The 14,431-nt window shown below is 44.8% G+C and overlaps 1 protein-coding gene across 17 annotated transcripts in view; it reads right to left on the minus strand.

The window, feature by feature from the left end:
• The window catches only part of ZC3H14 (zinc finger CCCH-type containing 14), a 51,330-nt gene extending 45,521 nt beyond the window's left edge, over positions 1–5,809 (minus strand). For 12 of the 17 annotated variants that reach the window (XM_030803925.1, XM_030803932.1, XM_030803924.1 and 9 more), the window contains exons 1-3: positions 5,549–5,809; positions 5,037–5,079; positions 554–668 (exon numbers count right to left, since the gene is read on the minus strand). In XM_030803925.1, coding sequence (XP_030659785.1) covers positions 554–668; positions 5,037–5,079; positions 5,549–5,584 — 194 coding nt within the window. In that variant the 5' untranslated portion in view covers positions 5,585–5,809. Of the gene's footprint in view, positions 1–553; positions 669–5,036; positions 5,080–5,269; positions 5,526–5,548 lie in introns of those variants that run through there. The other 5 variants (XM_030803935.1, XM_030803927.1, XM_030803926.1 and 2 more) reach the window with 5 other exon arrangements.
• Between the last annotated feature and the right edge of the window lie 8,622 nt (positions 5,810–14,431).

The following is a 14,431-nucleotide window of genomic DNA, read 5'->3' on the forward strand; positions in this document are numbered from 1 at the left end:
TTTGGCTGTCTGGCTTCAGAGGCTGATAAGGTTTGGCTCTGTGTCCCCACTGAAATCTTATATTGAATTGTAATCCCCACCTGTCAAGGGAGGGAAGTGACTGGATCATGGGGGTGGTTTCCCCCACGATGTTCTCATGATAGTGAGTTCTCAAGAGACAGTGAGTTCCCGAGTTCTCAAGAGACAGTGAGTTCTCACAAGATCTTATGATTTTATAGTCTCTGGAAGTTCCTCCTTCACTCTTCTCTTTCCTGTTGACTTGTGAAGAAGGTGCTTGCTTCCCCTTCCACCATGATTGTAAGTTTCCTGGGGCCTCCCCAGCCATGTAGAACTCTGAGTCAATTAAACCTGTTTCTTTTAGAAATTACCCAGTCTCGGGTATTTCTTCATAGCACTGTGAAAACGGACTAATACAGAGGCTGTGCTCTCATCACTCACAAACTGCCTCTCCAAAGTAAACCTAACTCAAGTGTCAAGAACCTCTCTTTGGACAGAATATCAACTCAGGCTTGTGCCAAACTTTGGTCTGAGGCACAAAAATTCAGAAACATACCATACGGTGAATCGAATTGTGTTGTTCCCTAGAAACAGGGACAGATCCTCTGTCATTTGGTCCTGACTTTTCTTGTTGGCCACCATCACCATAATGTAATCAGGAAGTTCTTCATCTATTTAAAAGGAAAGGTATATCAAAACTTTGTTTCCTCAAAACTTTCTTCTTAAAGTTGATGTGCTTGAAAACATAGATGTAGCTCTAAGCTTTAGAGTCTCAGAGCTCTAGTGGAATTATATTGGACAACATGGCTTAGCTTTAATTTTTTTCTCTTCATTCCACAGGTATTTCAATTACTAGAAGAATGGGAATTAAGAATAATTGATACTTACAAAACTAAACATTCTGAATTATAGGGTCAAACTTGAGCATGCATTCACTTTCTTGAATCTTTTTAATAATGCTTATTAATTTCAAAGAAGCTTATGGGAAATATATGAACATTCCCCAAGAAAAAGAATTGAGTTTTGTTTAGTTTTAATTTGCAATGTTTCAAAATAACACTCATTTCTCAAGTGAACATCTTTACTCTTGCTAAAGGCAGGTTTCAATTACTCACAGTAACAAACTTGTAGCAACATCAAATAAACGAACAGACCCAAAAGCTCCACATCATTTAAAAAACTCAATTTTAATATCAAATAATGTCAACTCAATGCACTGTTTTACCCTCACAGTGGTAATCCTACAATGATTATAAGGGTGAGGTCTAGGACAAAAAAAAAAAGGCAGGGCACGGTGGTTTATGTCTGAAATCCCAGCACTTTGGGAGGTCAAGGCGGGCAGATCACAAGGTCAGGAGATCGAGACCATCCTGGCTAACACGGTGAAACCCCGTCTCTACTAAAAATACAAAAAATTAGCGAGATGTGGTGGTGAGCGCCTATAGTCTCAGCTACTCGGGAGGCCGAGGCAGGAGAATGGCGTGAACCCAGGAGGCGGAGCCTGCAGTGCGCTGAGATCCTGCCACTGAACTCCAGCCTGGGCAACAGAGCAAGACTCTGTCTCAAAAAAATAAATAAATAAATAAATAAATAAATAAATAAATAAATAAATAAAATAAAATAAAATAAATAAAAGAAGCCAAAAAACACCCTCACAGTGGTAATCCTACAGTGATTATGAGAGTAAGGTCTAGAATTTAAAAAAACAAAAAAACAAAAACCTCAGTAAGAAGAGAAGGAAGCAAAAGCTGTTATCAGGAACTCTAATCTCTGATCCCCAAAACTCCATTCGAGTTTTTTTTTTTTTCTTTTGCGACAGAGTCTCGCTCTGTCTCCCAGGCTGGAGTGTAGTTGCACAATCTCAGCTCACTGCAACCTCTGCTTCCTGGGTTCAAGCGTTTCTCCTGCCTCAGCCTCCGGAGTAGCTGGGATTACAGGCGCCTGCCACCACACCCAGCTAATGTTTGTATTTTTAGTAGACACCAGGTTTCAACATGTTGACTAGGCTGGTCTCGAACTCCTGACCTCAAATGATCCACCCACCTTGGCCTCCCAAAGTGCTGGGATTACAGGCGTGAACCACCGTGCTGTGACAAATTTCTTTAATACCTTAAACACTTGTAATATTTCTATGCAGGCAAAAAGTTTCATTTCAGAAGTACTTTTTTTGTTTCAAAGAAAAATATAAAAAATGCAGTTCAAGTGTTGAGAGAATAAAAGAATAAATAAATCTTGGTTCAGCTTCATTTTCTTTGAGCCTCAATTCTCTCATCTGTTAGTCTTCCAACAATCCTGACAACAAATCGTTTATGAAAGTGCCCAGCAAATGGTGGTAAGTACTCCATAAATTATCAATTCTCAAACTGGTCTTGGGACCCTTCTGTGGTTTATGCAGGTTCTATCATTTACTGTGTTCAAAATTAGAACTGATCATTTTTAACTAAAAAGTATTTATTAATTCATTAAAAAATACATCCATCACATGTTAATCACAAACTCAATTATATTAACACAAGTAATATTATTTTTATTAAGTTTTCCAAAAAAAAATTTAGGCAAGGCACAGTGGCTCACGCCTGTAATCCCAGCACTCTTGGAGGCCGAGACAGGTGGATCACCTGAGGTCAGGAGTTCGCGATCAGCCTGGCCAACATGGTGAAACACCGTCTCCACTAAAATCACAAAAATTAGCCAGGGGTGGTGGCAGGTGCCTGTAATCCCAGCTACTCGGGAAGCTGAGGCAGGAGAATTGCTTGAACCTGGAAGGCGGAGGTTGCAGTGAGCCAAGATTGCACCACTGCACTCCAGCCTGAACCACAGAGTGAGACCCCATCTCAAAAAAAAGAAAAAAAAAATTTACTGCAAAGACTGGCCTTGTTTCATATTTTTATATATCTTGTTCTATGTGCTTATGACCGAAGAATATGAAAAAATCTGGTCTCACAGATATGCAGTAGAAAAAGGAGTATTCTGATAGTCTTTTCAGATAAGGTGGATATTCTTCCGTGACACTACACCAAAACTAAACAAGTGGTAGCTTATTAAATGTTAAAGCCATGTGGAATGTCAAATACGTCAATGACCTTTTTGAACTGTTGTACAGAAATCCACTGACCCACCCCACAGTTTAAATAAATCTTTAATCCATGCATAATTTTGTAATATTATGCATTGGTTATTTAGAAAAGCTTGGTTCACTTAGCTACAAAAACCACTGACACGTTGATATATTTCATTATGCAATATAAAATAATTATTTTTTAATATCACCATTGAGTTGGCTGGGTGCGGTGGCTCACACCTGTAATCTCAGCACTTTGGGAGGCTGAGGCGGGCGAATCACAAGGTCAGGAGTTCGAGACAAGTCTGGCCAACATGGTGAAATCCTGTGTCTACTAAAAATACAAAAAATTAGCTGCGTGTAGTTGGCGGATGCCTGTAATCCCAGATACTCGGCAGGCTGAGGCAAAAGAATCGCTTGAATCCGGGAGGCAGAGGTTGCAGTGAGCCAAGATCATGCCACTGCACTCCAGCCTGGGCAAAGAGTGAAATTCCATCTCAAAAAAAAAAAATAATAATAATAAATTTTTTTTAAATCACCATATATTTAATCAGAATTTTTTTAAGTACTGGGAAGCTGTGAAATTCATGGAGGCAGGCTCAGATTTTCCAAAATTCTAATTTTCATTTGAAAGCTCACATGTGATTGGCAACAAAGACTATGGATTCTTTTCTTTGTTCACTTTCAAGTAAATATCTGCCAAATATCCTAGTGTATGTAACCAGTTTGTCAGTACTTTGAAGTTAAAAATGATGTTCCCTGAAAGAGGTGGCTAGCTTAGTTCTCAACTCAAATGATTTTCCTCAAAACAACCATATTTCAGTATACAATAAAAATGTTTTATGAGCATTTCTATTTCCTCACACTGAATACTTAGAAGATTAAAAATATTTTGTAAACCCTGGACTTCAGATCTTCATCAATGACATTTTAAGTGCAATTGGCTTAAAAAAAAAAAACAACTACAAGGGGGGAGTGATTTGAATGTGATTTCATTATGGTGTTACTATGCTGACAAGTTTTATCAACCATTAGTTTTACACAATCCAAACACCACCACAGTGAAAAACAGCAAATACCATCTTAGTATTAATATGAAAACAGTTTTGACTTCAGAGACCCTTGGAGTCTCCCACACTTTGAGAACCACTGTCATAAGTGGTAGCTATTATTTTTATAGGAGGCACCAGCTTTGGGGGCAAACCATAAAACCTTGCTCAAGTAGGCAAAGCCTGTTTCCTTGTTTACACAGTCAAAGATACTGCCACTTACCTTCCAGGGTTCTCGTAGGGATTATCCTGAGTTAATGCATATGCAACAGTTAAGCACAGTACCTGACCCAGAGTAAACACTCAAATTATAAAAGAATAAAGGAAAAAGCCTTACTGTTTCAGAAATAGGGAAAACATAAAGAGATCGGAAAATAAAACTCACTGAACCATTACAGAAGCAAATGCCAGAAAGCATCAAACATTCATATCCAAAATCAGATTTCTAAAAATAAATGTTAAGAGGAAAGTAACAAGAATAGGAAACTTTAAACAGGCATGGTGGCTCACACCAGTAATCCCCGCACTCCCAGCACCTAGGGAGGCTAAGGTCAGATAATTGCTTGAGCCCAGGAGTTAAGACCAGCCTGGGCAACGTAGCGAGACCCGTCCCTAGAATTTAAAATGAGAGAGAGAGAGAGAGAATAGGAAAAACATAAAATAAAATTCGGTCAAACATTATGTAAAACGTGACAGAGCCTTAACGGAGGAAACTAAATTTCAAAACACCGTAACAGAAGGAGGTTTAGGAGAAAAAAAACAAGGTTGCAAAAAGATGATAAAGAAGTAACCAGGGAGTGTAAGATTTGAAGAAGGTAGAAGGGAGTCTCTCCCAATGTCCAAAGTACGGTGAGAAATATGCATTCACTAAAATTCAATTAGCTGCAAACTCTAAATTCTGTGAGACTAACAACCAAAAAAACACTTACCAACATAAGCTCCTAATTCTTGTAATTTCCCCTTAATGGCACTCTGAGAGAAAAAGAGCAAACGTGCATGTGAGAAAGGCGGCTCTAGGAAAACAAGACCGGACTCTACAGCGGCTGAGGCCACTTTGCTGGTGCGCGCACCTCCGGATCCCCCGGGCGGGGGCGGGGAGGAGCCTCGCCTGCACCGCCCCCCACCCCGCACCCCACTCCAGCTCCGGCCCCGCGGCGCCCACCTCCCGCAGCGGATCGAAAGCGGCGCGCTGCGGGAGGTTGCTCCAGCCAGGCCTGCGCCTGTACTTGCATTTCCCGGCGGCTACTTCAGCCGCAGCCCCGCTCAGAGGCCGCAAATGTCCCCAGGCCCGAGGCGGCCTGGACGAGGAGCCGCAGCCCTCCAGGAGCGTGCAGCGGAGGCCAGGCCGCGGCGTCCATCCGGGCCCACGGTCCCCGTTACTCCTGACAACCGGCCGCTCGCCGAGACCTGGCTTCCTACCCCCGCCCGGCACAGGCCTCACCCGGATCTTGCGGCTGATCTCGGTGCCGATCTCCATGGCTCTGCGGCGTGCGGGAACTCAGCACTGCGCGGCGCTTGGCTTACCCGGAGTCTGCCGCGGACTCCTACCCCGCAGCCAGGCCACCACCGCCTACTCCTCCGTTCCGCCCCCGGCGGCGCACACGGCGTATCCCCGCCCCCGCCGGCGCTGCGCGCCGGAGTGAGCGCGCATGCGCCCGTGTCCGCGCTTGCGCACGCCTTGTACCCGCGAAACCTGTGCTCAGGCAAGGAAGGCGGCGGCGTGCGCGTGTGGGTGGCCTTGCCGCTCCGTCTCCTGGGCACCTCGGGGACCTTTCGTTAGTCTCTCTGCTGGCCCTCCGCTTATTCATTTTATTCTCTCTTGGATGGTAAGAATGAATTAAATGTGTAGCAGAAAGATCTTGGGCTGTGATATGAGACGCGAGTTCAAATCCAGCCCTCACTTACTGTCAGTATGGTATCGGTCCAGGTATTTCAACTTTTCTTACCTGTAAAATGGAGTCTGCCCCTTAGAGGTTGCACTGCAATTACCCTTGAAGGGAAAATGGACTATTCAGAGCAACAGAGCCAATCCGTCAAGTCTTTGACTCTGCACTACCCTGGCCCTCCTGGGTTTGGTTCTGCCTTCCTTCTTCCAGGCCCACCCGTGGCCTCTCCCCGAGAGGAATCCCATCCTCCTGCTTCTCTGAACACCCTCCGTGGGACAACACTTTTGTTCTGAGGTCTTGTGAACTCTGTGCTGATAATGACCGAATTTTCCATCAGCCTTGAATTCTCACACAAACTCCACTCCCAAATTCTAAGTGCCTACTCTTATTTTCTCCCAATTCAGCACTTAGAAGTCGCCTTCATCTCCCCTTCCTCCACTCAATAGGTTACTACTCTTGATTCCCCAATTTGTATCAATAGCTGAATTCTACCTGTCCTTGATCACAAAACCTGGGAAACAAAGGAGGCACAGAGAGGTCTCCTTTCTCCCTCATATCCACTAATTCCTGAGAGTGACCTCTGTTATCCATTGCTGCATAACAGATGACCACAAATTTAGCAGCTTAAAACACAAACGTTTATCATCTCATGGTTTCTGTGGGTCAACCTCACTGGGTCCTCTGCTCAGGGTCTCAGGCTACAATCGAGGTGTCAGGCAGCCTGTATTCTCATCTGGAGGCTTGACTGAGGAAGAATCTATGTTCAGGCTCATTCAGGTTGTTAGCAAGAATTCATTTCCGGCTGAGTACGGTGGCTCATGCTTGTAATCCCAGCAGTTTGGGAGGCTGAGGCTGGCGGATCACTTGAGACCAGGAGTTCATGACCAGCCTGGGCAACATGGCAAAAACATGTCTCTTCAAAAGTACAAAAAATTAGCTGGGTGTGGTGGCATGGACTTCTAGTCTTAGCTAGTTGGGAAGCTGAGAGAGGAGGATTGCTTGAGCCTGGGAGGCAGAGGTTGCAGTGAGCCAAAATCATGCCAGTATACTGCAGCCTTTATGACAGAGTGAGACCCTGTCTCAAAAAAAAAAAAAAAAAATTCATTTCCTTGTGGCTTTATGAGTAAAGACCCAGATTTTTTTCTGGCTATCATATGGAAGCCACCCTCAAGTCCTAGAGGCTGCCCACAGTTCTTTGCCAAAGGGTTCACTAACATGTCTGTTAACTTAAGCCAATAAAGGCCAGGCACAGTGGCTCATGCCTATAATTTCAACTTAGTGAAGTAGAGGTGGGAGGATCACTTGAGGCCAGAAGTTTGAGACCAGCCAAGGGCTTTCATTTAATTAAGTTAGGCCCACCCAGGACCTGACCCCAAAATCAGCTGATTCACGACCTCAATTACATCTGCCAAACCTTATTTTTGCCACGTTTATTACCTAAGCAATCCACACTAGGGGTCAGGAGTGGGTTGTGGGGACAGCAGGAGCAGGAGCTGTGGGGCTACCTAGGGTCTGTCATATGGTCCTTTAATAATCTCATATAATCCTTTCTTGTGAATTCCTATGGCATCTATATGGAAGCTATTAGTATAATATATTCTGAGCAATGTTATTTCGTGTGTGTGTGTGTGTCTTCCCTAACAAAATTATAAACTCTCTGTAGAGCTTTGTATTTCTCCAACCTTTCAGAATGCTGGACACATAGTAAGCACTCATTAAATATTTATAGGGTAAAAGAAATTAAAGACCTAATTTACAAAAGCATTCCTCAAGGATAAATCCAGTGATCATACACTCATTCAACATTGATGACAGGCAGCAGAGCAGAATGACACAGAACAAGGGCACTGCAGCCAGACCGTCTGGGTCTGAATCCTGGTTCTGCCACTCCCTCTGAGACCTTTGGCAAATTGCTTCTCATCTCTGTGCCTCAGTTTCCTTATCTGTGATATAGGTATGATACTAATTTCACCTGCAAAGAGTTACTATAAGGATGAAATAAGTTAATATTTGTGAAGCATATTGAACTGTGCCTGGCTTATAGCAGTACTATGCTTGCTGATTAAGAATTAAGTACCTACACTGGGATACAGTGCTATGAGCCAGAGAGAAAAGAGGAGCAAGACCAACTCCCTGCTTTCATGACAGTCACAATCCAAAAGACAGATGAATTACTTTTATTCCTTTACCAACCATTTCAGAACTAAGAACAAAAACATGTTTTACCATTACTGGGTACCCAATTCTCAGTCAATATTTACATAATATTGAAAATAACATTTAATAAAAACTAATGTTTTCATTAAAACATTCAGAGTAGGGAAACTTATTAAACTATATTCAAGAAAGTGTTAACTTTTAGGACAATGAGCTAACTTTTAGGACAACTATGGAAAAGAGACTGAAAGGCTGCTTGAGACCTCCCACCTTTAGATCTAAGATGTTACAATGTCTAGATCACAGGAGGGGCAAACCCACTAAACCAATGGTTCATTTGGTGTTCCAGTGCAGTTCCAGGCACTTCCCTGTAAACTGCAGCTTCACAAACTACATCACATCTCGAAGAAGATGTTCATGACAATGCCCTAAGAGAAGCCATTAGAGGGAGTAGGCGTGCTGGGCTTGAAAAAGACTAAACTGGACAGTTTTTTTTGTTTGTTTTTTTTTTTTTTTTTTTTTCCCCAGCTTGTAAATGTTCTCTGATTCAGGGGAAACGACATGTTTTCCTCTAGGGGATAGTGTGAAGACCAGATTTCAACAAACCCAAAGTGCCAGCTAAGAGGGCTCTGGGCTGTCTTCCAAAAAGAATAGATGACTGAAAAGAGCATTGGCTTTGAAGTCAGAAGGGCTGAGTACCAACCCCATCTCCATGTCGCCATGAGTCTTCTAACATTGCCCCCCAACCACGTCTGCAATCTCTTCTCAGGTTGTATTTCAGCTGGATGTTGCACATCCTTTGCACGTGTGCGCATGTGTGTGAGTATGTAGAAGCACTAGGGGGTGGGGGAAGGTGGGGTGGGGGTGGGGGTGTTCTGCTTGAAAATCTTTTCTTTTTTTTTTTTCTTTTTTTTTTTTGAGATGGAGTCTCACTCTGTCGCCAGGCTGGAGTGCAGTGACATGATCTCAGCTCACTGCAACCTCCACCTCCTGGTTTCAAAGGATTCTCCTGCCTCAGCCTCCCGAGTAGCTGGGACTACAGGCGTGTGCCACCACGCCCAGCTAATTTTTGTATTTTTAGTAGAGACAGGGTTTCACCATGTTGGCCAGGATGGTCTCGCTCTCTTGACCTCATGATCCGCCTGCCTCGACCTCCCAAAGTGCTGGGTGTGAGCCACCGTACCCGGCCCAAAGCTTTGCTTTTCTTTGAGTACTCAGTCAACCTTTTTTTGTCCTTCCAGACTCAAGCAGAAGCTGATCACAGTGATTAACCAGACATCACCAGTCCATTCAGACTATAAAGTATAACCATGTATAAATTTCCTCACCTACTACAATTACATATTCACCTTTTGTTCACATGGTGAGTCTTTGAGGACAGGGGTATGCATCTATTTACCTTTCTCCTTGCAGCACCTGGCTTCTAAATATATGTGGGCTGAATGGACAAGCGTTTTCCAATAGTGATTATCACATGGCATAGACACACTTGGATCAAAGGCCCTAAGTGTTGGGAATTACAGTCACAGCAGTCACTTGCTACTGAGGCAGACATGCTTCTCCATTTCAACAAACACACTGCCAAGATAATAATTTCTCTGATGCCCAGGGGAATCTATCCATAAAATGATTGCTCGTTTGCAACTGAAAAGGTGTTGCATGTGACACAGTATTGAGTGTGGTAGGCAGAACTTAAGGTGCAGATTCAGAGACCAAAGACTTCACATTTCTATTTTTTTTTTTTTTGAGATGGAGTCTGGCGCGTGTCCCCTAGGCTGGAGTGCAATGGTGCGATCTCAGCTCACTGCAACCTCCACCTCCCGGGTTCAAGTGATTCTCCTGACTCAGCCTCCCAAGTAGCTGGGACTACAGGCGCCCTCCACCATGTCTGGCTAATTTTTTTATTTTTAGTAGAGACAGGGTTTCATCATGTTGGCCAGGCTGGTCTCGAACTGCTGACCTCGTGATCCGCCCGCCTCGGCCTCCCAAAGTTCTGGGATTACAGGCATGAGCCACCGTGCCCAGCCACACATTTCTAGTTCTAGCCCTCACTGTCCCCTTCCTCAGGGATCATTATCTTTTTTTTTTTTTTTTTTTTTTTTGAGACAGAGTCTCACTCTATCGCCCAGGCTGGAGTGTAGTGGTGCGATCTCGGCTCACTGCAACCTCTGCCTCCTGGGTTCAAGCGATTCTCCTGCCTCAGCCTCCTGAGTAGCTGGGACTACAGGCATGTGCCACCTGCCCAGCTAATTTTTTTTTTTTTTTTTGAGATGGAGTCTCGCTCTGTCGCCCAGGCTGGAGTGCAGTGGTGCGATCTTAGCTCATTGCAAGCTCCGCCTCCCAGGTTCACGCCATTCTCTTGCCTCAGCCTCCCAAGAAGCTGGGACTACAGGCGCCCACCACCATGCCTGGCTAATTTTTTATATTTTTAGTAGAGATGGGGTTTCACTGTGTTAGCCAGCATGGTCTCAATCTCCTGACCTCGTGATCCGCCCACCTGGGCCTCTCAAAGTGCTGGAATTACAGGCGTGAGTCACCGTGCCGGGCGTAATTTTTGTATTTTTTTAGTAGAGATGGGGTTTCATCATATTGGCCAGGCTGGTCCCGAACTCCTGACCTCGTGATCCACCCGCCTCGGCCTCCCAAAGTGCTGGGATTGCAGGCATGAGCCACCGCGCCGGGCATAATTTTTGTATTTTTTTTAGTAGAGGTGGGGTTTCACCATATTGGCCAGGCTGGTCCTGAACTCCTGACCTCGTGATCCACCTGCCTTGGCCTCCCAAAGTGCTGGGATTACAGGCGTGAGCCACCGTGCCCAGCCAGGAATCATTATCTTTGTGTGGCAGGGCATTCATTCAATTTGGATTTTTGCAGATGATGATAATTTATACAGTGGGTATTCACCATACTATCAGAACAGATTAACTTTTGAACTTCTAAGAAAACACTAGTCAGCGCACCCACCAAACCACAGTTTCCTTTCCTTTTTTTTTTTTTTTGAGACAGAGTCTTGCTCTGTCACCCAGGCTGGAGTGCAGTGGCATGATCTTGGCTTGCCACAACCTGTGCCTCCCAGGCTCAAGCGATTCTCATGCCTCAACCTCCTCAGTAGCTGGGACTACAGGCATGCTCTACCACTCCCAGCTAATTTTTGTATTTTTAGTAGAGACGGGTTTTCTTCATGTTGGCTAGGCTGATCTCGAAATCCTGACCTCAGGTGATCTGCCCTCCTAGGCTTCCCAAAGTGCTGGAATTACAGGCGTAAGCTACCGCGCCCGGCCTCCTTTCATCTTTTTGTCTTTCATCATTTTATGTGCTGGGCTTTCTTTTTACATTTCAATTTATTTATTTTAGTAAGAAATAACTTCCAGTGTAAAAGTATGTATAAGTATACCACCTTCTGGATAACAAGAGGGGGTAAAGATACTTATATGTAGTTGCTTGTAACTCTGCAGAACATCTCTGTAAGGATACAGAGGAATGAGGGAACACTGGTTACCCCCCAGGAGAAGAGCTGGGTGTCTAGCAGGCAGGGTGAGAAGGGGACTTTTTACTTACACCCTTTTGTATCTTTGGGGGTGGCACCATATAAATTATCTCACTTCCTTAGATATGAAACACAAGCTAATAATTTATGTCTAATATTTTGAAGGCGTTATTCAAGTGCCTTCCCATGAATGTTACTGCCAAATTAACATAGCTGAGGGAAAATAGGGCTTAGGTACTTGGTCAGTAAATGACATCTGTGGACTGTGAGGGAGGAAGTTCAGCTCAGTTGTCTAACATCTCTTGGGTTTTACGGTCATTTTCTATTTTTAAAATTCTTTTATTTTCTTCCTGATTCAATTAACAAGTTTTTATTTAGTGCCTACTCTTTGCCCAGTACTGTCCTAGGAATCCTAGGAGATATAAAAGAAGCCGTCATGAAACAACTTTTACAGTTCTTGCCAAGTGTGGAGATCACTGTGGAATGGTGTGGCTAGAAAGTCATCCTGGAAGCAGAGTCTTACTTGCAGAGAAGCAGAAGGCTTAGACAAATGGAAGGAGGGCAGGAGGGGCTGCTGGCCAGGGGCAAAGCTTGACAGGGGCAGAAAGCGATACGGGTGGTCAGAGAGGCCCGTTTGGAAAGTCCCTATAGGTCAGGCAGAAGAACTTAACCTTGGGAGTCCATTAGCAGTGATAAGAGAAGGAAGCCTGGTATTAGCAAGCAAATAAGAGAGAACTGAGAAACCAGATGCCAGGAGACCACCCTTGTTGCAATAATCCGGATGTAAAATGATGAGGGTTTGGATTTAGAATGTTCTAGGGGGAACAGAAAGGAAACAAAGAATTCATGAAACATTTCAAAGGAGGAAATACCAGGTCTTGACGACAGGCTGGAGATGAGAATGGGAGAAGTCACACATGATTCCAATTTTTCTACCTTAGGAAGCCAGCAAAGTGACTTCTTTTTAGATCTCTTTTCTTTCCTCACACACAAATTGACCCCCTCATAGAGTTCAGTTGAAATATCAATTACAAACAGAATTGATCTATTTTTTTCCCTTAGAAACACAGGTAATCTTATTTGTCTTTAGCTAAATGACCCAAGATGCACCTTGCTGGGCTTTGCTCTTGGATTAGCACTCATACCTCTATGACAATGCTCCCCGCTTTGGCCTTGTACTGCCTGTGTGGTGTGCAGGTGCGTTTATCACCCACTAAACCAAAAGTCCGTGTTGTGCAGGGACCACATCTCATGCATAGTTAAGTATTCAAAACTTTTTAATTGTTTAAGAAAATGAGATTTACATGAAACAATACTTTAAAAAGCTTTCCAGAAACAACAGCATTAAAACAAAATCATTGAAATTAAAATTTACATAAATTAAAAGGGTCTGTGTTCCACATGCCAAGAGAAGATCTTACACTATTGTAATAGTGGTAGGGTCACACAGTTTTACTCCTCAGCTTAAGTGCTGCAATACAGTAATAATGCATTACAAGAATACTGTGTAATAAACGTTAAACGAAACACTTCATATATACTTTGCACAAGTTATTGGATATTGCTTAGTATTTATTTCCCCCACCCCTGCGGTGCAAAGATATTAATATCCCTGTTTTATTTTTTTTTATTTTTTTGAGACGGAGTCTCGCTCTTTCACCCAGGCTGGAGTGCAGTGGCGCAATCTCGGCTCACTGCAGGCTCCGCCCCCCGGGGTTCACGCCATTCTCCTGCCTCAGCCTCCCGCGTAGCTGGGACTACAGGCGCCCGCCACCTCGCCTGGCTAATTTTTTGTATTTTTAGTAGAGACGGGGTTTCACCGTGTTAGCCAGGTTGGTCTCGATCTCCTAACCTCGTGATCCGCCCGCCTCGGCCTCCCAAAGTGCTGGGATTACAGGCGTGAGCCACCGCGCCCGGCAATATCCCTGTTTTATAGGAGAGGAAACAGGTAAAGAGAAGTTAAGAAATTTGCACAAGGTCATCCAGCTAGTAAATGTTGGAGCTGGGATTTGAACCCAGACAACTTTATCAAGTCTCCATCCTTAACAGTTCTGCTCTGCATTGCATACGCAGACGGCTCCCTTTTGGGGACTGACGGGTTATTTGAGGCATATGAACCATTTTTGGTGTGTGGGGGGGCTTTCCCACCCAGTACTGTAAGTGTCTAGTTACATGGGGCATAACCTTAGGAGCAAGCAGGAAAAGAAGAAATGTATTCCACTAGTGTTCAGAAATATACCAGAGTAAACGAATAACCATCAATAACAGCATTTTACAGCCTACCTAATAACACAAGAATAAAACCCTTCATCTGGAACCTAAATAATACTCCCTCCTCTCATTTTATTAAAAGCCTTGCTTTATTTGGAAACTCTTAAAATAAGTGATCATACGATTAAAAAAAGCAGCGGCGCGCCCCCTCCCCGGCGGCCGGGCGCAGCTGTCCGCGCCTCCCCCGCGCGGCTGCCCGCATTCCAACTCTCTGAAGTCACTGGCCGCCGCCGCCTCCCCGGATCCGCCCGCCCGGCCCAGGGGGAGGGACGCCCGGGCCCGGCCGCCCCGCTGCTCCGGCCGCGCGTCCCGCGTCGGTCCGACAGTCTGTCGGTCCTCCTGCCACCCGCCGCCCCCTCAGGGCTTCTTTGTGCGGCGCTCCTCGCCGGCAGGTCCCACCTCCAGGCCTCGCCCCTCGCCGTCGCCACCGCCGGACTCTGCCCAGGGGAATGGTCTGCGGGCCGGGTTTTTGGAGACAGGAAGTGAGGCGTGCAAGCCCCATGAGCGCGCCGCGGCGCGGGCT

Source organism: Nomascus leucogenys, chromosome 22a (assembly GCF_006542625.1).
Source record: "Nomascus leucogenys isolate Asia chromosome 22a, Asia_NLE_v1, whole genome shotgun sequence".
NCBI classification, from domain to species: domain Eukaryota; kingdom Metazoa; phylum Chordata; class Mammalia; order Primates; family Hylobatidae; genus Nomascus; species Nomascus leucogenys.